General features: G+C 47.2%; 1 protein-coding gene across 2 annotated transcripts; it reads left to right on the top strand.

The window, feature by feature from the left end:
• On the top strand, window positions 1-24,653 carry USP5 (ubiquitin specific peptidase 5). 2 transcript variants are annotated; one of them, XM_044297761.1, is made up of 20 exons: window positions 1-171; window positions 2,421-2,546; window positions 2,946-3,012; window positions 5,525-5,658; window positions 5,807-5,952; window positions 6,565-6,749; window positions 7,318-7,412; window positions 7,494-7,687; window positions 7,882-7,953; window positions 8,156-8,231; window positions 10,361-10,486; window positions 10,575-10,728; window positions 10,810-10,984; window positions 12,607-12,695; window positions 16,577-16,768; window positions 19,467-19,610; window positions 19,849-19,994; window positions 20,154-20,310; window positions 22,039-22,123; window positions 24,188-24,653. In XM_044297761.1, the coding sequence occupies exons 1-20, from the start codon at window positions 64-66 to the stop codon at window positions 24,279-24,281; spliced, it is 2,565 nt and encodes an 854-aa protein (XP_044153696.1). In that variant the 5' UTR covers window positions 1-63; the 3' UTR covers window positions 24,282-24,653. The 2 variants fall into 2 exon arrangements, with proteins under 2 accessions (XP_044153696.1, XP_044153697.1); XM_044297762.1 differs by having other exon boundaries at window positions 16,577-16,699.
• The last annotated feature ends 1,396 nt before the right edge of the window (window positions 24,654-26,049 follow it).

Genomic DNA, 26,049 nt, shown 5'->3' on the forward strand with positions numbered 1-26,049 from the left:
GAGGACAGAACGCCGCCGGAAGCGGAAACAGAGCCTTGTCACTCTCCTCCAGGAACCGGAGTCATGGTGGACGTTAAAGATGCGCTGTTGTCTGTCCTGCCGACTATCCGGCTGCCCAGGGCTGGGGACCGAGTACACAAGGATGAGTGTGCCTTCTCCTTCCATACACCGGTATTACATTGTCATCCCTGTCTGTGGCTCTCCTGTCATTACCCCTGCATCTCTGCTGTCTGCCCTGTACCTGCTGGAATTATTGTCCACTGACACCACTTAAAGGGCCCCATCACCAGACACACCCGTGTGGCAATATGACCAGTTCATAGAGGGGTAACAATGGCGCCAAGGGGCCTTAACACCACATCTGCAGACCCCAGTCAGGTTCCCATCCCACCGACATGACGATTATGAACAGCGGTGTGTCAGTGCAATCCTACAGTATAATCGCTCTTAGTGGGTGTCGCCGGTAAACAGACCGGGTCAGGTGACCGCGCTGTGCGGCTGCACTACATCCCTGTATTCCACAATCTGTTACGGAGTGCCCGCCATCACATGACTGGTCTTCTCGCATCCGCTTCTTGTAAAACCATCAAATCGTAAAACCAATAAAGGGCATCTGTCAGCAGTTTTGTCCCTATGAACCTGTCTGACCTGTTACATGTGCGCTTGGCAGCTGAAGGCATCTGTGTTGGTCCCATGTTCATATGTGCCCACATTGCTGAGAAAAATGATGTTTTAATATATGCAAATGAGCCTCTAGGTGCAACGGGGGCGTCACCATTACACCTAGAGGCTCTGCTCTCTCTGCAACTGCCACACCCCCTGCACTTTGACAGGACCAGGCAGTGTAAATGTCATCACACCTCAAAGTGCAGGGGGTGCGGCAGTTGCACAGAGAGCAGAGCCTCTAGGTGTAATGGTAACGCCCCCGTTGCTCCTAGAAGCTCATTTGCATGTACTAAACGTTCATTTTTCTCAGCAATGCGGGCACATATGATGACGTCATCAGAATACGTCAGTAGTGCAGCCTTAGGTTTGGAGCCTATGACTTCCAGACATCAGATTTCAGCAGATGAGTAAGAATATATATATTTCTTAAATGCGCTAAGAGCCACATTCCCAGAATGAATGTATGTATGATCGCTGGGGGGTCCGATCACGAGAACAGGGCTCCTTTTTCTGGCGGTCGCGCTCTTGTTGCCATTAAAGGGAACCTGTCACCAGGATTTTGTGTATAGAGCTGAGGACATGGGTTGCTAGATGGCCGCTAGCACATCCGCAATACCCAGTCCCCATAGCTCTGTGTGCCTTTATTGTGTAAAAAAAACCGATTTGATACATATGCAAATTTAACCTGAGATGAGTCCTGTCCCTGACTCATCTCACCCACAGGACTCATCTTAGGTTAATTTGCATATGTATCAAATCGTTTTTTTTTACACAATAAAAGCACACAGAGCTATGGGGACTGGGTATTGCGGATGTGCTAGCGGCCATCTAGCAACCCATGTCCTCAGCTCTATACACAAAATCCCGGTGACAGGTTCCCTTTAATGATGAGACTGTCAGAGATGGCCGAGCGCTGTATTTGACTCTCTTGATCCCCAGTCCCGTTGGCAGTGAATGGAGCAGTAGTGTGCACGTGTGACCACCAAGACACTTACAAAAGTGGTCAGAGGCACAGTGATCAGATACTTGTCACACATTCTGTGGATAGGTGGTGAGTTTAAATCTCGGGATAACCCTTTAAAAGGGGTGATCCATCTTTTAAATATCCCCAGGGTAGGGTCTCATACCTGGGACCCCCACCAATCAGCTGCCAGCACAGGATACATAACAGTGGACAGGCAGGCTTCATCCACTCTGTAGTGGCAGCTCCCTCTGCTTCCAGGTCTGTCCAGCAGCTGCTGCAAACAGCTGGTACCCTGACCATTTTGATATTGATCACCTAGCCAAAGGTGGAAACCTCCTTTAAGCTTAAAGGGAACCTGTCACCGGGATTTTGTGTATAGAGCTGAGGACATGGGTTGCTAGATGGCCGCTAGCACATCCGCAATACCCAGTCCACATAGCTCTGTGTGCTTTTATTGTGTAAAAAAAACGATTTGATACATATGCAAATTAACCTGAGATGAGTCCTGTATGTGAGAGGAGTCAGGGACAGGACTCATCTCAGGTTAATTTGCATATGTATCAAATCGTTTTTTTTACACAATAAAAGCACACAGAGCTATGGGGACTGGATATTGCGGATGTGCTAGCGGCCATCTAGCAACCCATGTCCTCAGCTCTATACCCAAAATCCCGGTGACAGGTTCCCTTTAAATTCTCCAGAGATTTTGGGTCAGCAGTCCTATGTAAGGCCACATGAACCATCCCCAAAATGACATCCTCTATAATGTTGAATACATCTTGTGTTTCAGGAGTCTGATGGCGGATTATATATCTGTATGAATACCTTCCTGGGGTTTGGCAGACCGTATGTAGAAAAATACTACAACAAGACTGGCCAGAGAGCGTTCCTGCACCTGAAGAGGACCCCCAAACCGGTACCGGAGCTGCTTGTGTGGAGGGAAGGGATTAGTTTAAAGCAGGGATGCTCAACCTGCGACCCTCCAGCTGTTGCAAAACTACAATTCCCAGGATTCCCTAATGGCTCTAGGCGACCCGGGCATGCTGGGAATTGTAGTTTTGCTACAGCTGGTGGGCCACAGGTTGGGCATCCCTGGTTTAAAGGGAAAGCATCAGCAGGGCAAGTTGTCAGCATTAGGTCATCTATATGATGCCTTACTCTTCATGTGTTAAAATAAGTGAGTCCATCCATAGTGCACGATGCCCCCAGCACCCCACAGATGGTCGTTGTACCCTCTTCCAGCCTTTCATCGTAGTGCAGATCCGCTATATCATGGACTCATCTGCTGACCGTGTAACATGTTTTTATTCCATAGAAATCCGATGACTCCAGTTCTAATACAGGAGATCCCCCTCGCAAGAAGCCCACCCGCCTCGCCATAGGTATGAACCTGCCTGTAATTAATGGGGTTTTCTGAGATTTTGATACTGATGACCTATCGTCTGGATAGGCTATCAGTATCTGATTGGTGGGGGTCCGACACTCGGGACCCCCGCGGATCAGCTGTTTGAGAAGGCACCAGTGCTCTCAGTAGTGCAGTGGCCTTCTCTCAGTTTTTCCTCGGCCAGCGACGACATGATCATCGGTCACGTGGCCTAGGAGCAGCTCAGCGCTGTTCAAGTGAATAATATATATACTGTGATACTATACAATATGCGTCGCTGTGCTTGGTAAGCTGTGAGAAGGCAGCGGCCCTCTCAGGAGCGCTGGTGGCTTCTCAAAACAGTTGATCCAGGGGGTGCTGGGTGTTGGACCCCCACAGATCAGGAAGGGATGACCTATACAGCGAGTATTGAAATCTCGGAAAACCCTTTTAATGACTTCATAGCTGTACTAGATCTGTGCCTGATACTTCTGTCTCCTACACACGTGCATTTTTCAGCAATTTTAAAGCATTTTTATAGTTTTTTTTCTAATTTTCGAAACTTTGTACTTGTGTTTTTTTCTGGCTCTTTATCAATCCTAGAGAAATAAAAAGCCACAAAAGACCCCAAAAAGCATACGAAAGCCAAAACACTCTGTACATTGAAGAAAGTAAAGCGACATCTGGCCATGGAATTGTTTTTCCCCACATTATCATGTACATGTATATGATGGCGCTCATGCAGGGCACAGAAGTTGTGCCGACGCAGTCACTTACAGGCTGGGATCAAATCTGATCACAATCTTTAAAGGGGATATTCCCATCTAGACACTTATGGCATATTAATAGGATATGCCATAAATGTCTGATGGGGCAGGTCCCATCCTATCTCAGCAACAGGGCCCTGCTGTGAATGAAGAGCTTACCAGGCATCCACGGCTTTCTCAATTCTTTATTTTTAAAGCAGCCAGAGGATCATGGAGGACATTACAAGTACTGACCTGTATAGTTGTAAAAAAGCACTTGTGCTGTGAAATAAGCTCTCTATGTAGCTGCAGCAGTCTCTTTGCTGTCTCTTCTGGAGTCCTGTCTAGCTAGGCTGCTGCTCACCTTCTCCCTGGCTGTGACGCTCTCCACTGCGATTGGGCCGCGCTACAGCCGGGGAGAAGGAGACGCCCATTGAGAAACAGGGCAGTCTCCTCCTCCCTGTACCAATGGTATTCATTAGCATACCAGACGGGAAAAGTGAACGTCGAACGGAGCGGCGCCCAAACAAACTTAGTAAGCGATATTACATCCCTGCACTATGCCCTACACAACCTGCTAGTTATTTCATAATGTCTGGACCCATGAAAGGTCCTCGTTAAGGCCTTTTTTTTTTTTTTTTTTTTTTTAAGTGTAAAGCAATTAGCAAGGGTAGGCATGACGTAAACAGCTGATAACATGAGAACTAGCTCTTTATCACTGTTGTGTGAAAGTTAGTGACCATTTAAAATGAAGTCACCTAAGGGCGCTAGAAAATAAAATGTTAGCAGTAAGTAATTTAATAGTGAAATATACACCTATTATGCATGTCCGAACTGCCATGACACGTACAATAAACCTTGTCCGTTATAGCAAACATGGGGGATTCAGCCCGCACAACCCCTAGCAGGTGCAGAGTGTGCTTGGCGTGCATGCTGTACCTGCGCTCCCTGGACTTTGTGTGGCTGTCATGGCCCATAAAAGGTAGGAACTAGTGTTAGGTACCACTCATTAAGGCGACCTTGACGTGGTGAGTGGCTTATTACGCTTTGGCCAAAATGTACACCAATGCCTTATTCAACATCCAGCATAGAGGCAGGGCAGAGTGCTGGTTGCAGTGTGCGATTGCATTTTGTGTTTTTGCGTTATAGCAAGAAATAAAAGCATGAAATTAAAAATAAAATAAAAATAAATTTGTAATTGCATTTTTATGGATTTTGCTGTTCTACAAATCAGCATAAACTGAACATTCAATGGATTGTCTGACCTTGGAGCTGACAAGCCCTGGGGTCCTCCCCGAACATAAAAAATCCCCTCTTTGCTGCTGCTCCATGCCTGGTTGCTTCTGGTCCTGCAGGACAAGGAAGCGGTTTGATTCCGTGACCACCACAGGCCTCAGCAGATTGAACTGTACATCACTGCTGTGACTGCAGAGGCCTGCGATTGTCCGTGGTGGTAGTCACGTGATCAAACCGTTGCCTGGTGCTGTGTAACCGAAAGCAGCGAGACCGTAGCGGTGGCGGAGAGGCGTTTTTATATGTATCTCAAAGTGATTTCTAAGAATTCAGTAACTCTTCCTGCAAAAACAAGGTGTTAAAAAGCTATGTGCACCTAAAAAGTTATGGTGGTAATGATGCTGTGAGGCAAAAAAAAACTGTGGAGAAGCACAACAGTGACAAAGGGCATGAACTCAGCTGTGTGTGAATCCAGCCTGAGACTATATAATAGGGAGGGGTCCCGGTTCCTCCATCTTTCTCTCATCCTTGATGTCTCTCCCCTTTCTTTAGGGATGGAGGGCGGATTTGACATGTGTGATGAGCAGTGTGAGTATGAGGAAGAGGTGAAGTTGGTCATTCTGCCCGAGTTCCTGGAGATTCAGCGGGATGGACTGTTGGAACTCCCAGAGATGGTCAGGGACCGGGTGGGTAATCTGAGGTGTGTGTGGGGTGGGGGGACATATTTGTGAACATTGTATTACTGACATTGGGATGTTGAGGGTTGTTGTGCTGCATTCTTCCATGCTCTCCTTTCTTTTTGTGCATCTCACTCCATTTTCTTCCGTCTCTTAGGTGTCCTCTGCCATTGATGCCATCTTAGCTGCCGACTCTGCTTCTCGTAAGCAGGAGATTCAGGCATGGGACGGGGAGGTGAGGCAAGTCTCCAAACACGCGTTCAGTCTCCAACAGCTTGAGGGGGCTCCCCGTATCCCTCCTTGGTAAGTCTTCTGTAGTATGGCCTTTCTAGCTTGTCCTGCTGTATCTACTCTCACCATTGTGATATGTGTACAGCAGGAATTGGTAACCTTTGGCACTCCAGCTGCTGTGAAACTACAACTCTCAGCATGTCCACTTACTCGGCTGTTCTTGTAACTCCTATAGAAGTGAAAGTTGTAGTTTGATAATGGCTGGAGTGTTGGAGGTTATTGATTCCTGGTGTACAGAGTTAGAGTTCTTAAAGGGCATCTGTCAGCAGTTTTGTACCTATGACGCTGGCTGACCTGTTCCATGTGCACTTGGCAGCTGAAGACGTCTGTGTTGGTCCCATGTTCATATGTGTTTTAATATATGCAAATTTGCCTATGTTTGACAGGGTCAGGCAGCAGTGATCACATTCACACCGCCTGGCCTTGTCTATCAAAGTGCAGAGAGAGCAGAGACTCTAGCTGTAACGGCAAAGCCCCCGTTGCTCCTGGAGGCTGACAATAAACCGTCGAGATGCCACAAGCGCAGTGGAGCCGAGCGGTGAGGCAGTAATGGAGAATTATTTTACTATTCTTATTCATCCTGGAACTTCCTTTTAACCCTCTCCACCCCATTGTATCCCCCAGCGGCTGGAAGTGCAGCGTGTGCGACCTGCGGGAGAACCTGTGGCTCAATATGACAGACGGAGCCATCTTTTGTGGAAGGCGGTACTTTGATGGCAGTGGAGGGAATAACCACGCAGTGCAGCATTACAGGGAGACCGGGTACCCGTTGGCTGTCAAGCTAGGCACAATCACTCCAGATGGAGCTGGTAATTTCTCTTTTTTGCACTTGCACAGTTAATTACATCACTGTATTTAGGGGAAATTCTCACAATATCCATTCTGGTGCCATTTTTGATTGGGAGGCTGGCAAAGGAAGGACTTGTCCTGGTTTCAGGCAGCTTTTAGACTTGGACCACCTCATAGGTTTACTGAACAGAACTCGGGTCATCATAAAACCAGGAGGTCCGGCTGCAGACATAAAATGATGCAAATGTTGCATATCATCATCATTAAACATCTCCTATCATTTTATGTATAAAGCTCTAATGAAGACTTGTCTCCTCGGTCACAGACCACAATCCCTGACGCTTGCAGTCATCCCTCCCTCCTCTCCTGTCTGTATAGCATCAGACTGTAGCCTGTAACCATGGAGACGCATAGTTCTGCACAGGAGCCATGTATTTTATCATGTGTAGATAATTTGCGTCGTTATCGTTTATTTTAGATGCATTTTAGTTCCGGTTGCAAAATTAAGTTGCTTCATTGCAAAAGTATTCATCTCCTTTCCGATATTCTGGTATTTTCTTTACCTCTTTGTTCCACCATCTACTCCAGATGTTTATTCCTACGATGAAGACGACATGGTGCTTGACCCCAACCTGGCGGAACATCTGTCTCACTTTGGGATCGACATGATGAAGATGCAGAAGGTGAGAGAAGCCGTGTCACGATATTTCTGCCGGCCCACAGTACATCTGAAACGCCTGAGTAACATCTCTTCATCTTTCTAGACCGACAAGACAATGACCGAGCTGGAAATTGATATGAACCAGAGAATTGGCGAATGGGAGCTGATCCAAGAATCAGGGGTACAGCTGCAGCCATTGTATGGACAGGGGTACACAGGGATCCGCAACCTGGGCAACAGCTGCTATCTGAACTCAACGATGCAGGTTGTGTTCAGTATACCGGCCTTCCTGCGCAAGTAAGTGTCTCAGGGGTCAGAGGGGACACATTCCTAATAACATCCACAGCGGATAGACAGAAGACTGAATATTAGGGGTGAGGGAGGATTTAGGATGCACAAAATCTCTAAAATGTCTGGTTGAATTGCAGCAAAACACTCTGGTTGTTGAGGGGTTAAAATGAAGTTTAACACCCAGTCTTGATCACTTACAGGTATGTGGATCGAATGGATCAAATATTCCATAAGGCACCATCTGATCCCACGCAGGACTTCAGCACCCAAGTGTAAGTGGACGGCAGCGAGGTTTTCGTCTGGGATATGTCAGGTTGGCAGGAGGAGGCGCCATTTTCCATTCACTGTTTAGGTGTTTGGAGACTTTCTCGTTCCATCTTATTTAGACTGAAACATTGTAACAGTCTTAAGATTTGACATGAATGTCCTTGACGATGCGACTGACTCCCATCCATGTGCGGGATGTTTCCACAGAGCGAAGCTCGGCCACGGGTTGTTGTCTGGTGAACACTCAAAGCCGGGAACTGAGAAAGAGGGCGAGGAGCAGAAGGTGAGGCTGCGGTGTCAGGTGCCGAAGCAGTAAATACATAGGGGGAGAGTTACTTAGAGTGCTCTTTTATACGCCAGGCTTCATCCAATGTGTGCTTGAGCTGGCACGTTCATATATTTGGCACAGCGTTTAGCATTCCACGCGCCAGAATATCACATTTATGCTAGTTATGGGCTGGTGTAGACTGGCGCTATAATTTACAGCAGTCTCTGGAGTAAATGTTAGTAAATTTGTATGACTGATAATGGCCTTACACCATTCTGCTCACCCACACCAAGAGCCATGTGGCTGATTCCAGCGATGACTTCCCCCTTAGCGTTTGCCCCCTAGTGGTAGAACTCAGGGTTGCTGTATGCCCAGTGACACTAAACGCAGTGCTTTAAAGGGGTCGTCCAAGTGGTTTATACTGATCACCTATCCTCAGCATAAGTCATCACTATGTGATCATTGGGGGGGGGTCTGACTCGCAGAACCTCTGCTGATCAGCTGTTTGAAAAGACAGCGCTACTACCTCTTCCTAGGCCACTGACATCACATGGCCTTAGGTGCAGCTGAATGGGCCTGAGCTGGAATACAAAGCACAGCCACTATCCAATGGATGGCACTGTGCTAGGCAAGCAGCAATGCGCCACAGCCTCTTCAAATAGATGATCGGCAGTGCTGGGCGTCAGACCCCCACCGATCACATAGTGATGACCTATCCTTTAACAAGCCCTTTAAAGGAACACTAATCTTAGAAAATGCACAAAAAGAGAAGAATATACTCCAGTCATAGTAATTGCCCCCAGGGTGGATTTGATTTAAATCAAACATATTTAAATCATAGTTTTTTACATAAAGATTCATATTTGGACAATTTTTCTGTTGTACTTAGGAGGGAGGAGAAAAATAATCATTACCTTAATAACAATTTAAATAGGATTTATTCAACTGAAACAATAACATTACAGAAAGTTATTTGCTTAAACATCCGTGTTTGTTAACTAATTTGGCTGAAGAAAAATATATATATTTTAAGAAACCTTAGACTGTCAGCCCAGCCTGCACAAGAAAAGCTTAATAATGTCCTCTGTAGCTCACTCGTCATCTTCATCTTCTTCTTTGTTTATAATCTGGAAAAGAAAAACAAGCTTTCCTGCTTTATCGGGACCCAAACGATTTCTCAATTTAGAATGAACGAGTCCAAAGGAAGAGAATATTCTTTCAACGCCCGCAGAAGAAGCTACTGCTGTTAAAAGTGAAATCATTACTTGAACAGTCTCTAAATCCAAGCGCTTAAGTGACTTCCACCAGTTCACTGGTGTGACTTTCTTTAAAATATCTTCAACAAACATATATTTCTTGAATGGTTCCCCCTTGGCTTTGAAGTTCATTATAGTTGGCATTACAGATGGATGATTGCTGGATACCCATGTCATAGCTAACTCCTCTTCCTCAGCACTTAAGTTTTGACCCTGATACTGGATATTGACAGCATTTTGTAGTACTCCTTGTCTGTCTGTGGCTGTGCAGTACTGTGCTCAGAAAGTTTCACTTTCATTTTGTAGTACTCCTTGTCTGCTTGCCTTTTCCTCCTTACACTTAGTTTCACTTTCTTCTTGTGCAGATCTATTCCACTCCAAACAATCAGAAAAATATTGTTTATATTCTATTCACTGAACTTTAGACTTAGCACTGAAGGGGTTGATTCTGTATTTATAGGTTTGTAGAAGTTAGGATTAAGATCTTTTTCTCAACTCTTTTCATGTTATAAATTCAGTTTTGAGAATTCCAAAATTAAACCAAGCATCTGTGATAATATCTCGTAGGCAGAGAAACTACCCAGTAATCTTACAAAAAACCTCTGGAAGAGCATGACATTGTGAATGGATTAATGGAATTTAACAAAAAATTAAACATATACAGCCTTATTCTACATAATTAAAAAAGTAATCTTTTTTTTCATAATGAAATAACCTTTGGATGGTAATATATTTTCCTGAAAAAGCATTTTATATAAAAAAATCCGATATTTAAATAAAAAAAAATCCTTTTTTTTTTTTTTTTCTAAAAACAAATCATTGATTTTTATCCACCCTGATTGCCCCCCTAGTATTATATGCACTATATACCCCTCTATTTTTTTGCAGGGCATACAGGACGGCATTGCACCACGTATGTTTAAAGCACTTATTGGAAAAGGACACCCTGAGTTTTCCACCAACAGGCAGCAAGATGCCCAGGAGTTCTTCCTGCACTTCATAAACATGGTGGAGGTGAGTGGCGGTACTTTTTATAGCGCAGCCTCTGTGTTTGCAGCTCTGCACACCTTGGGTGCTGACCCCCTGCATTACGTGTCCCCAGAGAAATTGCCGCAGCTCTTCCAATCCCAATGAGGTTTTCCGGTTTTTGGTGGAGGAGAAGATTAAATGTCTGGTGTCTCATAAAGTGAAGTACACGCAGAGGGTGGAGTATATCCTGCAGCTGCCTGTCCCCATGGAGGCCGCATTAAACAAAGGTCAGAATGAGCCAGCTGCAGCTCTGGATATTTGGGGGCTGATTGGCCATTGAACTCACCTGTACTTTATATGTCGTGCAGAGGAGCTCGCTGCCTATGAGCAGGCCAGACAGCAAGCAGAGCAGGATCACCGGCCCCCTCCCGAGCTAGTCAGAGCACGAATTCCATTCACATCCTGTCTAGAAGCCTTTGCAGCCCCTGAGCAATTGGACGAGTTCTGGAGCGCCGCCCTGCAGGCCAAGTCTACTGCACTCAAGTAAGTCTGGTCTTATTGAACCCATGATGAAACTTCTGCCACTTTCTTACAGACGACGTTTCATATTCTAAACTTTTTAAAGTTCTCTTGTTTTGGTTACACTGTGAGGCTGAAAATGTTCTCTGATTTAGTCCTTCCCTCGTAGCTGAGGGTTTGTTACAGTGAAGTGGTCTGAGTGCATTAGCGGCACAAGCCCTGTCCTCATCCTACACTGCAGCCTCATGGCGCTTACCTGCACTGACACATTGTACCAAACTATGGCTGTGTAAACAGCACTAATTCGGACAGTGACCAGACTGTGAAAGTTTCCATTCACCGACTGCAAGTACAGGTTTGAGAAATAGGCAAATGTATTTGAGAAAGAACAAGAAGTAAAACTCTAAATTTTTATTAGATATGCATTAAAAAGGAAGGGCCTCTATATCGCCATACTAAAACTTAAAGAGCGTAATCAAATACGAGTACATGGGCCTTCATAAATAAATGAATGGTGCCTATAGCGCTGGTTCTCTCCGCACCATCTAGCTCAGATGTACGGTGAGAATCCAGTGGTCGCCATTCTGTAGCGGCGTATAAATTGTGGGCGCCGCAACCAGAGGTCCAGTAGTTTACATGGACCCCCAATTCTACAGCGTATGTGATTAGTAACGCTGTATTGTGAGGTCCCAGTACAGCCCGCTGCTTTCTCTGTATTGTAGCATAAATAAATTAGAGAACAGCAGCGGCTGATAGACAGCGCAAAAAGTTTTAATTGTCAAGTAAGGATGGAGGCACATTCTCATCGCCGCAGCCTTATGGAGGGCTGCCACAGAGGGTGTGATTGTCTCTTCTCCCCAACTACAGTTCAGACCAGTAGGTAGAGCCTGACACTAGTTAGATCTGCATCTGTCCTAGTTTATAGTTTCGTATTGTCTGTATTAATATTCCTGTACTATCTTCTGTTTGACGCGTTTGGCCTAAAGTTCACCAGGAGCGCTGGGTACAATCAGGACAGACAAACAAGCAATACGCCGTCGTATTAAAACTTTTTGCGCTGTCTATCAGCCGCTGCTGTTCTCTGATTTATTTATGCTACAATACAGAGAAAGCAGCGGGCTGTACTGGGACCTCACAATACAGCGTTATTAATCACATACGCTGTAGAATTGGGGGTCCATATAAATTACTAGACCTCTGGTTGCGGCGCCAACAATTTATATGCCGCTACAGAATGGCGACCACTGGATTCTCACCGTACATCTGAGCTAGATGGTGCGGAGAGAACCAGCGCTATCAGCACCATTCATTTATTTATGAAGGCCCATGTACTCGTATTTGATTACGCTCTTTAAGGTTTAGTATGGCGATATAGAGGCCCTTCCTTTTTAATGCATATCTAATATATTAAATTTAGCGTTTTACTTCTTGTTCAGCGTTTCCCAGTACCGTTAGCACATTAGATAATAGAAACGTAATACCTTAATACCTCTTTACAGTGAATTTTTTATTTTAGAAAGAAGCAGAATGTTTTGTGTGATCACTCCTCTGCCAGAAACCACATTTTTTGGGATCAGCGGAGGTGTCGGAGTGATCAAGTTCCCACCTTTTAATTGTGTGTAAACTAATTTCTTTCACTGTCTTAGGACATCCCGCTTTGCCTCATTCCCCGATTATCTGGTCATCCAGATTAAGAAATTCACCTTTGGTCTGGACTGGGTTCCAAAGAAATTAGGTAAGGACGCGATCCCCCCCCTTATGGGTATTTATACTCGGCCGTGGACTGCCGACTTCTTTCTCTGTACATGTGGTTGATGTTGGGAGTGCTGATGACATGTGGGCTGTAGGTAAGGATGCCACAACTCCAGCTGCTGTCATGTTCTCCTCCAGCTCAGACTTGGCCTTGGTCCCTGTTGCTTCTGTTTTTCCACTTACACTCCTTGAATATTAAAGGGGTTGTCTCATCACATATCGCTAGGATATGCCCCATTGTCTTATAGGTGCACCTATATCAGGAATGGAGCCCCGCACGGTGGTGGCTGGAGGACTCCAGTCCAGCCACCACCAAGTCCTGCGCCCATTCACGTCTATGGGCCCAACGGAAATAGCCGAGCCAGCGCTCGGCTATTTTCGGCAGCCCCATTGAAAATTAATGGAGGGCAGCTGCACATGCGCAGTGTGCTCTCCACCACTGTCGGGGCTCTTTTCTTGATAATGGTGCGGGTCCCAGTCCCACCTGTCAGACGATGGGGGCATATCCTAGCAACATGCCCCCATTGTCTGTAATGAGACAACCCCTTTATTATAAAAAAAATTTAGGTTGTGATGTTTTGCATTTGACACGAGTGGTTGGTCAAAATTCTGCTCATGTAGTTACAGTGGGGTCTGCTTCGATTTCCACAAACAGCGCGCCACTCTTCTCCTTTGCAGCTGCAATACCAATCTGCAGTACCAGACATTGGACAGGTGTGGTGCTGTTTCTGGCAGAATTAAAGCAGACCCATGTGTTCTGATTAGTGATGAGCGAACTTCTGTTTTCAAGTTCGGCGTACAAGGTTCGGGTTAACTTATTGTCCGTGGTAGTGGAATCCATAACAAATTCTTAGATAACCCGAACCTTGTACGCCGAACTTGAAAACAGAAGTTCGCTCATCACTAGTTCTAATCTCAGATCACCCCTATAATATGGTAAAAGGAGGAGACGTCACCGCTCCTGGCATGTCTGTCAATTTTTCCATACGCCTCCCCAACGGCACTAATCAGGAGGATACCCGCCTCCCAGGGACAGAAAGCAACGTGGAGAACAATCATTAAAAAGCCTCCTCCCCTTTACCTTCTCCAGTTGTTTCCTGTCCCTCCGGGATGAAGTAGAGAACATGGCAGGGGTTCCCTCCTGCTTTGGAAAGATGTCACTCAGCCTTTTCTGGGTCCGTACGTTTCCCTGACTAAATTTGTCAGGAGGGCTGCAGCAGGGCGCCGGGATCCGGTGCAAGATACAGGCCCTACCGACGTCTAGGCATACGCCCTGCGAATCGCAGGCAGCCCCGGGTGATGGTGCGCCTCCTTGCTGGGCAGAATAAAGGAGGAAGCCGGCATTACAAGACTCTGGCGAGAATAGGTCATGGGGGGCGCGCGGATCGGCGTGCGCACTATACGACGTGATCCGGAAGTACTAGATAATGCCGGCTGGACAAAGAATGGCGTTCCTCATCAGCGTGGACGCAATCTGGGTGTTAGAGCAGCCATGTCCCTGCCTGCTGAATTGTCTGCAGAACCTCCAAAGGCCCTAAGCCCGGTAAGCCGCCTCCTTATTGATGCATCTGTTTGCAATTTTATTTTGTACACCATTGCGGATTTCATGGTGAAGGTTCCCACTTACATTAATTACTCCAAAGCTCTTCCTGAAGGGGAACCTTCATTAAAGAAAAAGTGTGCCATCTGTAAAAAAGAAACTTCGCCAGAGATGTATAGATAAGATCATGGCTGAAGAGACCCCATCTTAAGTGGACAGCCTGAAATCTATCATTAAAGAGGAAGTCAGAGGTGATTCCTCAGACCCTCTACCTCCAGATCTATACCTGACGAACCTCTGGATGTCGATTTTGACTTTGAAGGAGAGGTCTCCTCCGATTCCGACTCTGTTTCTTCAGATGATGAATCAGGTAGACCCCTGTGTTCTATTGAAGACACCAATTCGCTCCTAAAAACCATCAGGGCTACCATGAACACCACGGTGATGGACCATGTGATTGGAGCATGTGATCTGACGTCACCACAGGTCCTAGCCGGTAGTTCATCATTAAAGAAGTAAAGAAGAGACCGGGAACTACGCGATCAAGAGGAGAAGGTGAGTTAACTTTTATTTATTTTTTAACCCTCAATTGATCACCTACTAAGCATTCTGTATTCAGAATGCTATTATTTTCCCTTATAACCATGTTATAAGGGAAAATAATACAGTGAATAGACTGTCTCCTAGCAACCATGCGTGAAAATCGCACCGCATCCACACATGCTTGCGGATGCTTGCGATTTTCACTCAGCCCCATTCACTTCTATGGGGCCTGCGTTGCTTGATAAACGCACAATATAGAGCATGCTGCGATTTTCACGCAACGCATAAGTGATGCGTGAAAATCACCGCTCATGTGCACAGCCCCATAGAAATGAATGGGTCGGGATTCAGTTCGGGTGCAATGCGTTCACCTCCCGCATTGCACCCGCGCGGAAATCTCGCCCGTGTGAACTGAGCCTAAAGGTGCCCATAGGTTAAGTCCATCAGTTAGATCTACGGTGCCTCCCTGAGACCTTAATCTAGTACTTTCTGTACTTATGGACCCTCCTTTAAACCTCTAAGTGAGATCCCTCTTAGGTTACTTTCCCTAAAGACTGCTTTTTTAATTGCGATCACCTCGACCAGGAGGGTGGGAGAGATCCAGGCCGCCTCTTGCCGTCCACCATATCTAACCATTCTGGATGACAGTATGATATTTACAAAATTCCATGGTCAGCAGGAAATGTCATTACCTTCTGTCCGCAGGCCAGGTCCGACCAGGAGGTTCAGTACCACAATCTAGACGCCAGGAGATGTGTTTTGACTTACCTAGAAGCCACTAAGGACATAAGAAAATCGAATCGCCTACTAGTCCAGTATGCAGGAAGAAAGAGAGGTCAAGGGGCTTCAAAAATTACTATTTCCCGCTGGATTAAGCTGATCATTGCCATGGCATATACAGAGAGGGGCGCTACTCCCCTCTCCCATTCAACCAGAGCAACGTCTACCTCGTGGGCGGAAGGTGCCTCTGCCTCTCTGGCCCAGATGTGTCGGGCTGCCACCTGGCCCAGTCCGAGTACTTTCTTCAAACAGACTGGATGTTATCTCTAATAGGGACCTTTCTTTCGGGCGTAACGTCTTGTCTGCAGTGGTCCCTCCCTAAATTTTTTGATTCCTCTGTTAATCCTCCTGCTTAGTGCCGTTGGGGAGGCGTATGGGAAAAAATGAGAATTACTTACTGGTAATTGAATTTTCCATTTAGCCTCCACAACGGCACTGGGATTTCCCACCCAAACTTATGTTGATTTGTTAATAATCCTTTGTTGTTTTTTTGTTACTACGTTCTATACCCTTTCATCAGATAAAGGAAGTATAAGTAAATATACCTGCTCAGCATCGTCTTGAGTTTCTGGGATACTTACTGGAGAAGGTAAAGGGCAGGAGGCTTTTTAATTGTTCTCCCCGTTGTTTCCTGTCCCTGGGAGGTGGGGTATCCTCCTCCTGCTTAGTGCCGTTCTGGGGGCTAAATGGAAAATCCAATTACTGGTAAGTAGTTATCATCTTTTTCGAAGATTTCCAAGAGAAATAACAGAGGAACAGCACGACAGAGTTCTTATTGAAGATTGTGGTTTCATAAGGAATACATGAATGACTCTAACACTCAGGGAGTTGGCTGCTCCTCTTTAAAGGGGGAATCTCCTTTAATGTACCATCTGTCTATATAGCGGAGGAGGCTGTGCGCTGGGACGGAAGGGGTTGGAGTGCTCTAAAATGACCCTCTCAGTTGCTGTATTTCCTCGATGCTGCCTTCTCACCTCCTCTCTCCATTTGATTTTCCGCAGACGTCTCAATTGATGCCCCAGAGGAACTGGACCTGTCTCAATTTCGGGGTGGGGGTCTGCAAGGGGATGAAGAGGAACTTCCAGATGTAGCTCCCCCTTTGGTGACCCCAGATGAGCCCAAAGGTAGCCTTGGTTTCTATGGCAACGATGATGACGACTCGTACTGCTCCCCTCACTTCTCCTCTCCGACATGTTAGTGTTTCTGACTCTTGTGGTTCATGTGAATGCGGGGTGAACGGATGTGTGATGTCATCGCCCCCTCATTACCGGTCCTCCCCTGTAGCCCATGGTGTCCTGTACTGACCCTTGTCCACCCTTGTCCATACGACTACCTGACGACACTTTATAATAAGATCATCTCTCACAGTTGTTACTGTTTGGGAGCCTTATTGTTTGCATCCAGAAGCTGAAACCTGTCTGGAGAATATGGCGCTCACGTGGCTGCGTGGCCTGTCCCAGAAGATTACTCTGAGAGACAGGGTTTCATCCTTTGGATGTAGACCGTGTTTCTGTTCACTGCAAGCAAGCACAGGTTTTAGAAATGGTGAAGAATGCTAAATACGCTGCACGACATTTTACTATACAATAGATTAGCCTTATTAACCCTTCAGGACCGGGCTATTTTCCGTTTCTGGATTTGTTTTTTTGCTCCCTGCGTTCCTGGAGCCATCACGTTTCTCATAGCCGTGTGAGGGCTTGATTTTTGTGGGACAATATTTACTTTGTAATGACACGTTGTGGTAGTGGTTGGCACTCCGCTGTTGAATGTAGGTGCTCTGTGGTAGGCGATTATCCCAAGTAACTAGAGAAGAGAACCGCGGCGCTCTGTAGTTCAGATTTTCAATACTTTTTTTACCAGTTAATGGATGTATTAAATTAAAAGCATTGAAAATCTTAACTACAAGCAGAGCGCCGCGGTTCTCCTCACCATTTAATATTGCTTACAATTAGGGCATAAATAGCTGAGGGCTTGCTGTGTTTTGTAGTGCACTTAAGGCCACAGGTTGCTTCTTTAACATTAGCTTATTGTATGATGCAAACACAAAGCATCACCTACCTCAGGCAGTGACGGTGACAACCCCATGACAGCAGCACACAGGGTGATGCACTGCAGGCAGTAATGTACAGCAAGGCACTAACCTGAAAACACTACACGTCCCGGCTGCGCTAAGCCCCGCCCCCAATCCGTTTATAGCCAATCAGCATTTGTCTTACCACTAACCAATCAGCGGGCCTGTTATGGCTGCTCTCACATGAGGTAAGCACTGGGATTGGCTGGGAGCAGCTGCCTGAGGGATTGTATGGAGAGTGCCGGCTCCTGCAATCGCCTCACTCCCGCTCCGTGGTCACGTGACACAAACGAATCCTTAATGCAAAAAATATGCATCAAGGATTTTTTTTTGTGCCAAATTACTCGCGTATTCGTTGCAGCCCTACATACATCGTAGTTGGAAGCTGGAAAAAATTCCAAATGGGGTGGAATTGCCCTTTCCACACTCTATATGTAATTTAAAGCGGCTATCCAATACTATAAAAATGTCCCCCATACGCCGGGCCCCTCACGTGGAATATACTTACCCCTCTCCCCGCGCCGCTCCTGGTCCCCATGCAGCTTCTCCCCGTGTGCGGATGAAAACATCCGGTGTTGGGGGGAGCAGCCAGTGGCAGGCGAGGACGAGCCTCCTTACCATCACAGGGGACACTAGGGAGGCTCATCCCCGTCATTGGCTGCTACCCCCCGACACCGGATGTTTTCATTCGCGCACGGGGAGAAGCGGCGGTGCGGGGAGCCAGGTAAGTATATTAATTGTCGGGGGCCTGGCATATGGGGGACATTTTTATAGTATTGGATAACCCCCTTAATACAGTGTGGTAAATTTTGTATATTGCAGTGCCGCCACCTGCAGGCCTGCATTGTAATATACTTGTAATAGCCTGGTACAGGCTCTGGACTATTACCACTAAGTAACACCCTCCCCAATCTCAGCTAGGGTAAGGCGTTCCGAATTTCTGCTATCAGATGACGTGGTCACATATGACCACAACATCTGAGGGGTTAAATGTCTGCAATCAGCGTTATTACCAATTGCGGACATTACCCTTGGGTGTCTGCTGTTTAAAACATTAGAAACTCGGCGGCTATGGCGCCCGCTGCGCTCAGGAACAGGCGGCATTATTAAACCCTGCACTTCTTGTACGTATGGTGGTGTTAAAGGGGTTAATAGCACGCCAGCTGGTTGCCATTTTCTTGGCCCTGGGGGGCGTGCTGCCTCTGAGCTTTGCAGGGAATAACCTTGCCAGGCTTCATGGTGCTTGTGTCTGTTGCTAAGCAACAATGTGGACGTGTAAATACCATTGCTCGTTACTCTCTAGCGGGCATGCTCCATCTGCGGCCCTCCAGCTGTTGCAAAACTACAACTCCCATCCTTCCCGGACAGCCTACAGCTATCAGCCTTCAGAAGGGCATGGTGGGAGTCGTAGTTTTACAACAGCTGGAGGGCCGCAGGTTGAGCATCCCTGCTCTATAGGATGCTGTAATCGCAGTGCCGTTCCCTCCCCTCATAGCCAGCTCCCCGATCTCTGCAGCCTTTTGGAGAAGGAAGCTGCATCCTGATTGGTTGTTATTGGCCGCTTTCCTGCCCTGCAGCTGGGGGGGGGTCCCCTGATGTGACACTAGTAGTCCGTGTACGTGTTACATGTCACGTGGACGGCTGTGCATGACCTGTGTGTGTGTCTCTAGGGGGAGGGGGGTCTGCCTGTGGGCTCCCTGCTCCGGGGTTTCTATTAACTCTTTCTCTGCTCACCAATTTTGGGCTGTCTCTGAACCCCATTAAATGCAGGACGCCACATCCCATCTCTTCTTAATTCACTTCCATATCTGTCGCCACAGCTCCCATGCTGGACGAGTCGGTGGTCACGCAGCTGGTGGAAATGGGATTTCCAGCCGAAGCCTGTCGCAAAGCGGTTTATTACACGGGCAACAGCGGCGCAGAAGCCGCCATGACGTGGGTGATGTCTCACATGGACGACCCAGGTAACATGTGGAACCAAGCAGAGCTCTTGAAAATGTTATGGGTCTGCAACTCCCCTACAGTTAAGGCATGCTGGGAGTTGTAGTTTTTAAACCGCTTGAGACCCACAGGTGGGGATCACTGATGGAAAGCATCCTGTATGTATACAGCGATGGGTGTGGGCCATACCATTACCAGGATAGGGGTGGAGGCTTCTAATGCACTTCATGATAAACCTCACTGTACTCCTTCTCTTCGCAGACTTTGCTCATCCTTTAGTTTTATCCGGGGTCAGTGCTCCACCTTCAGTCCCCACAGGAGGAGACCCTCCATCTGAGGAGCACATAGCCACCATTATATCTATGGGCTTCTCCCACGAGCAAGCAGTGAAGGCTCTCCGCTCTACAGTAAGTACTTCGCCAGCGCTGTGTGCGGTCATTGTCGACTGTTCTGCGCTCTCCAGCTGCTCGCATTACATACAGTGGCCCCCTCCACAATGACGAGGAGAGTATCCCTTAGTGTGAGGGCGATAACCGAACACTCAATCTCTGTAACTTCCCCTCTAGAGCAACAGTCTGGAGCGAGCAGTGGACTGGATCTTCTCGCACATCGATGACCTGGATGCTGAAGCTGCTATGGACCTGTCAGAAGGACGCTCCGTGGCAGAATCCGTGTCCGAGAGCCTCCCTGCTGCCGGACCTCGCGTCAAAGATGGGAATGGCCGTGAGTGTCCAACAGTAGTAGTTAGTAGTAGCCTCATCATTCACAATGATGGATTACAAGTGTAGAAGCCGGAGACAATTAAACACTAAAGAGAAAGTGTGCAAAAAATAATCCCAGCATTTCCTCCTTTAACCAGGAGCAGAAATACATGGCTGATTTCGTTAAATTCCCTTCAAAGGTGTTGAGCTGCAATACCAGACACACTCTGTGGATAGGTGCGGTGCTGTTTTTGGAAGAAAGCAGCCATGTTTTTGTAATCTTGAACAACCCCTTTAGGGACTTATGCACATGGTCCTTTATCTGGTTTGCTGGCTGCCAGTTTCAAAAACTCACACCGACCCATACATAGCCAATCTTCCTCAGTCAGTGTCCTCTGCGTGGTCTTCAGTAGGACAAAAAGATTGTCAATCCACACCTCCTAAGAGGTAGCACCCACAGGGTGGTTCATAAGCAACTGCTGGGACCCCCACCGATCATTAGAATTGACAGTTGAATGGAGTGGTGTACACGCATGCGTGCTGCTGCTCCTCCATGCAATTCTACAGGGTATAAGTCCCATTGAGTTGAATAGAACATCAGCCTTATGTGCGTGCACTGCGCCTTATGTGCGTGCACCCCCCCCCCCCCTTCACACTTATCCTATGTGGATAGGGGATAAGCTGTTGTAATGAGACAACCCCTTAAACCCTTTGAGGACCATAAGATTACCGTCAATATAAAAATAATTATATATTTTTTCCCTTTAAAGGGCTTCTGTCACCTCACTAAAGTCATTTTTTTTTGGGGGGGGGGGGGGCTAGTTAAATTCCTTTTTACTGCGATATATGAAAATATTATGTTCTTACTTACTTTCCTTCAGCAGTTTCTTCTAAAAACGAACTTTTATAATATGTAAATGAGGTCTCTACCAGCAAGTAGGGCGTCTACTTGCTGGTAGCCACCGCAAAAAACCGCCCCCTCGTCCTGTTGATTGACAGGGCCAGCCGCGGTCTCCTCCCCCGGCCAGCCCTGTCAGCATTTCAAAAATCGCGCGCCTGTGTTCATTCAGCGCAGGCGCTCTGAGATGAGGAGGCTCGTCTCCTCAGAACTCCCTCAGTGCGCCTGCGCCAATGACGTCTTCTCTTTCGGTGATGTCATTTTAATGAGATCGCGGCTCGCCCTGTCAATTAACAGGACAAGGGGGCGGTTTTTTGCGGCGCCTACCAGCAAGTAGACGCCCTACTTGCTGGTAGCGACCTGATTTACATATTATAAAAGTTTGTTTTTGGAAGAAACTGCTGAAGGAAAGTAAGTAAGAACATTATATTTTCATATATCGCAGTATAAGGAATTTAACTAGCCCCCCCCCCCCACCACCACCAAAAAAGGACTTTAGTGGGGTGACAGAAGCCCTTTAAGAATGTATTTGAACAATAAATAAAGCTAGATCCATTTGTTGATAAGAACTAATATTTTTACTCAAAACAAAAAAAAAAAAAGTAGTATTTTAAGTTCTTAATCGGATGATACAGGCAATTAAAAACATGGGACAAATACGTCTCTTGGTCGGTCCTCAAAGGGTTAAGTGTCATGGGTGCAGTCATATGGTACATTTTTTTGACACCCATTTTGGCACTTTCTCATTTGGAGCAGGGCGCTCTCAGAGATCAGATGCGTCTGTTTTGGCTGGGGTGACAAAATGAAATAGAGGGGGTCGTTATTTTACGCTTTGTCTCTTCGTCTTGACAGGATATGAGCTGTTCGCATTCATCAGTCATATGGGAACGTCCACCATGTGCGGTCACTACGTATGTCACATAAAGAAAGACGGACGGTGAGACCCTCTCCATGTTCAGCATGTCTGATCCTTCGCCTCATTTTCCCTTTTCTGTATTTCACTTTCCAGCCTCGTGTCGTCCGTTACAGAGTCTAACAACCGCAGCCCCCCCCCCCCCTTCTCCTTCCTCCCATGATATACACATTACTAAGGTTGTATGCCTGTTTTCTGGGCAAAAGGGATTTTGTGCAAAAACTTGCAACTTTTTGAGATTCTCCACTGCACACGCCACTTTTAAAAACCTGTGGAGCGGGCTTAGCAGAGGAGGACGTGGCAGTTACCAGTACTGTGTAGACAGCACGCAGGTAACTAATGAAGCCCTCCAAACTGCCGAATGTGGGGTGCTGGAAGTCCGACCCCCACTGATCTGATATTGACGACCCATCCTGAAAATTACAGCTGTTGCCCCGCCATTGATCGCATGGGCAAGGGTCTGTCCTTACAAACCGCCTGTGTATTATTAGTGCACAGGGATATGTACCAACATTCAGAGCCGTGCCACTACAGAGAAGAAAACATGGGAATCACAATGAAAAAAACTCCCTTCGACATTAACCCTTTCAAGACCAAGCAATTTATTTATTTTATTTTATAATATATACACAGAAAAGATAACATACAGAACATTCACCGAAGCCATGAAGAAATCATTATGATGCCAATATAATACAGAGAGAGGTGGTGGTAGCAAGACGCATCTATCCTGATGATGTCTTCAGTGGAGCTAAGCTCTGTGTTACATAGCTAGATGTTCCCTGGATCCTCCTCAAGGTCTTTAGTGTGCAGGAACACAGCCAGAGACCAGGCACTGCTAGACAACTACATTACAAGGAATGAATGGGGAAAGAAGCACTAAGTAACTTGCTATACAGACTCCATGGACCCACAAGTGACATTTGCGTCCCTTATAAGCACGGAAGAGCCCCCCCTCAGTTGCAGATACATAATGGAAATTTTTTAAAGAAAACTCCACATTTCTAGGAAAGGAACATAATTGCTCAATGGTGGAGGTTTCTTTTTCTGCAAACTCTCCTCTCCTCCAGCCCCCGTCCTCACTGTTGCTGACCACTGTCCTCCAGCCCCCGTCCTCACTGTTGCTGACCACTGTCCTCCAGCCCCCGTCCTCACTGTTGCTGACCACTGTCCTCCAGCCCCCGTCCTCACTGTTGCTGACCACTGTCCTCCAGCCCCCGTCCTCACTGTTGCTGACCACTGTCCTCCAGCCCCCGTCCTCACTGTTGCTGACCACTGTCCTCCAGCCCCCGTCCTCACTGTTGCTGACCACTGTCCTCCAGCCCCCGTCCTCACTGTTGCTGACCACTGTCCTCCAGCCCCCGTCCTCACTGTTGCTGACCACTGTCCTCTCCTCCAGCCCCCGTCCTCACTGTTGCTGACCACTGTCCTCTCCTTCAGCCTCCTCTTGTCTCTTGCTGACCACTGTCCTCTCCTTCAGCCTCCTCTTGTCTCTTGCTGACCACTGTCCTCTCCTTCAGCCTCCTCTTGTCTCTTGCTGACCACTGTCCTCTCCTTCAGCCTCCTCTTGTCTCTTGCTGACCACTGTCCTCTCCTTCAGCCTCCTCTTGTCTCTTGCTGACCACTGTCCTCTCCTTCAGCCTCCTCTTGTCTCTTGCTGACCACTGTCTTCTCCTTCAGCCTCCTCTTGTCTCTTGCTGACCACTGTCTTCTCCTTCAGCCTCCTCTTGTCTCTTGCTGACCACTGTCTTCTCCTTCAGCCTCCTCTTGTCTCTTGCTGACCACTGTCTTCTCCTTCAGCCTCCTCTTGTCTCTTGCTGACCACTGTCCTCTCCTTCAGCCTCCTCTTGTCTCTTGCTGACCACTGTCCTCTCCTTCAGCCTCCTCTTGTCTCTTGCTGACCACTGTCCTCTCCTTCAGCCTCCTCTTGTCTCTTGCTGACCACTGTCTTCTCCTTCAGCCTCCTCTTGTCTCTTGCTGACCACTGTCTTCTCCTTCAGCCTCCTCTTGTCTCTTGCTGACCACTGTCTTCTCCTTCAGCCTCCTCTTGTCTCTTGCTGACCACTGTCCTCTCTTTTTCTTCTTCAGGTGGGTGATCTACAATGACCAGAAGGTCTGCGCATCTGAGAAGCCTCCAAAAGACCTTGGCTATATTTACTTTTACCAGCGTGTGCACAGCTAATCCCCCTCCCCTCACGGTCTGTGTCCCTCCTTGGCGAGGATTGTGGGATAGATGGTTTCCTGGTTCTCATCTTCAAGGTTTGGCGCGGCTTTATTCCGAGGTTATTGCTGCAAGATGTTCCTGTCCTTGGATTTTCCCAACCCTCCATTCCCATTGCTCCCCCCCCATCCCCCAACATCTTCAGCAGAGAATGGGTCTGGCGTATTGGACGGTCAGGCGGTGTCTGCTTCTGCATTGGGGGCAGGACTCGGGGGTGGAGATCCGATACCAGGATCCATGTGCTCAGTCCTGGGGTGCAGGGGTCTCTCTCGCAGTAGTTGGCTGGTTTATGTGTTCACAAAACCGTGTGAATAAAGTTTTTCTCTCCCCATACTTCAGTTTCTGTGGTTTTGTCTTGCACTGGCCCACTAAGCACCAGGACCGCTCCTCTTCCTCCCCACAATCTTCGTTAAAACCCGAAGTGAAATCTGCTTAAGTTACATGGGGTTTTAGTTGGTGCGGATTAAGCTGCAGATTAACATGTTAATGAGTGAAATCCCAAGTGAAACCCGGCAGGGTTTCGGGAAGAGATGGGGCATACTGGAGATGTGAGAATCCACAGCCTTGAAGGGGTATTCCCATCTTGGACATTGGGGGCAATGTCTGATAGGTGCGGGTCCCACCTATACTTAGATCCGAGCCCACGAAGGGCGCACTGCGCATGCACGGTCACCCTCCATTCATTTCTATGGGACTGCCGAAAAATACCTGAGCGCTGACTCGGCTATTTCTGTCGGCCCCATATAAGTGAATGGAGCCGTGGCCGCATGTGCCGTTCATTTCTATGGGACTTCCGAAAATAGCCGAGCACGATGCTCGGCTATATTCGGCAGTTTTGTGAAATGAATGGAGGGTGACCGTGCATGCGCGGTGCGCCCTCTGGCACTTTGTGGGCATTGTTCTAAGTATAGGTGGGACCTGCACCTATCAGACATTGGGGGCACATCCTATACCCTTTAAATGTGTTGTCCACTCCTTTACAAGTAATGGCCTATCCTCAGCCTAGGGCAGTGATGGCGAACCTTTAAAGGCAGAGTGCCCAAACTGCAACCCCAAACCCGCTTATTTATCGCAAAGTGCCAACACACAGCAATTTACCCTGAATACTACAGTCCAGTATAGTCTATCTTCCCTGTACTTTATCATTTAGCTATAATAGCTGCCGACAGTCAGTGTGCTGATGAATGGCAGGAAAAGTCCAAGGCATATTGGTACACCATAGACTTTTTCTAGGGCGCGGGCGACCACAGAGAGGGCTCTGAGTGCCGCAGGTTCGCCACCACTGGCCTAGGCCATTTCTATCTGAGCGGCAGGGGTCCAACACCCGTTACCTACACAGATCAGCTATTTTGCAGTAGCTCTGGAACTACATAGCTCTGTCCTTTATGCAAGATGGAGGCCACCACATGTAAGGAAGTGGAATTTGTTAAAGGGGGTTTTAGAGATTTTCATATTGATGGCCTATACCCACGGATCACTATCCTGAGGATAGACCATCGGTAAAAAAATCTTGGAAAACACCTTTCAAAATTCTATTCCCCTTAGATTCTCAAGGAATTTCACTGACGAAATCTGCACAGAGATTCCACAAACAAATATGCAACGTGTGAACTCAGCCCTTAAAATAACTGAAATTGACATTAAGCCACCTGCATCTGTTGCGTATTACGCGCAGATTTGCCCTCAGATTGTGCAGCAAACCTGCAGTGTAAGGGCTCGTTCACACGAA

Source organism: Bufo gargarizans, chromosome 6 (assembly GCF_014858855.1).
Source record: "Bufo gargarizans isolate SCDJY-AF-19 chromosome 6, ASM1485885v1, whole genome shotgun sequence".
Classification (NCBI taxonomy): Eukaryota; Metazoa; Chordata; class Amphibia; order Anura; family Bufonidae; genus Bufo; species Bufo gargarizans.

Coding starts and splice junctions, on each gene's coding strand:
- USP5 (XM_044297761.1), top strand. CDS start 64: ATGGTGGACGTTAAAGATGCGCTGTTGTCTGTCCTGCCGACTATCCGG. Junction 2,547..2,945: donor TGAAGAGGACCCCCAAACCG/GTACCGGAGCTG, acceptor TTTATTCCATAG/AAATCCGATGACTCCAGTTC. Junction 10,985..12,606: donor GCCAAGTCTACTGCACTCAA/GTAAGTCTGGTC, acceptor TCACTGTCTTAG/GACATCCCGCTTTGCCTCAT.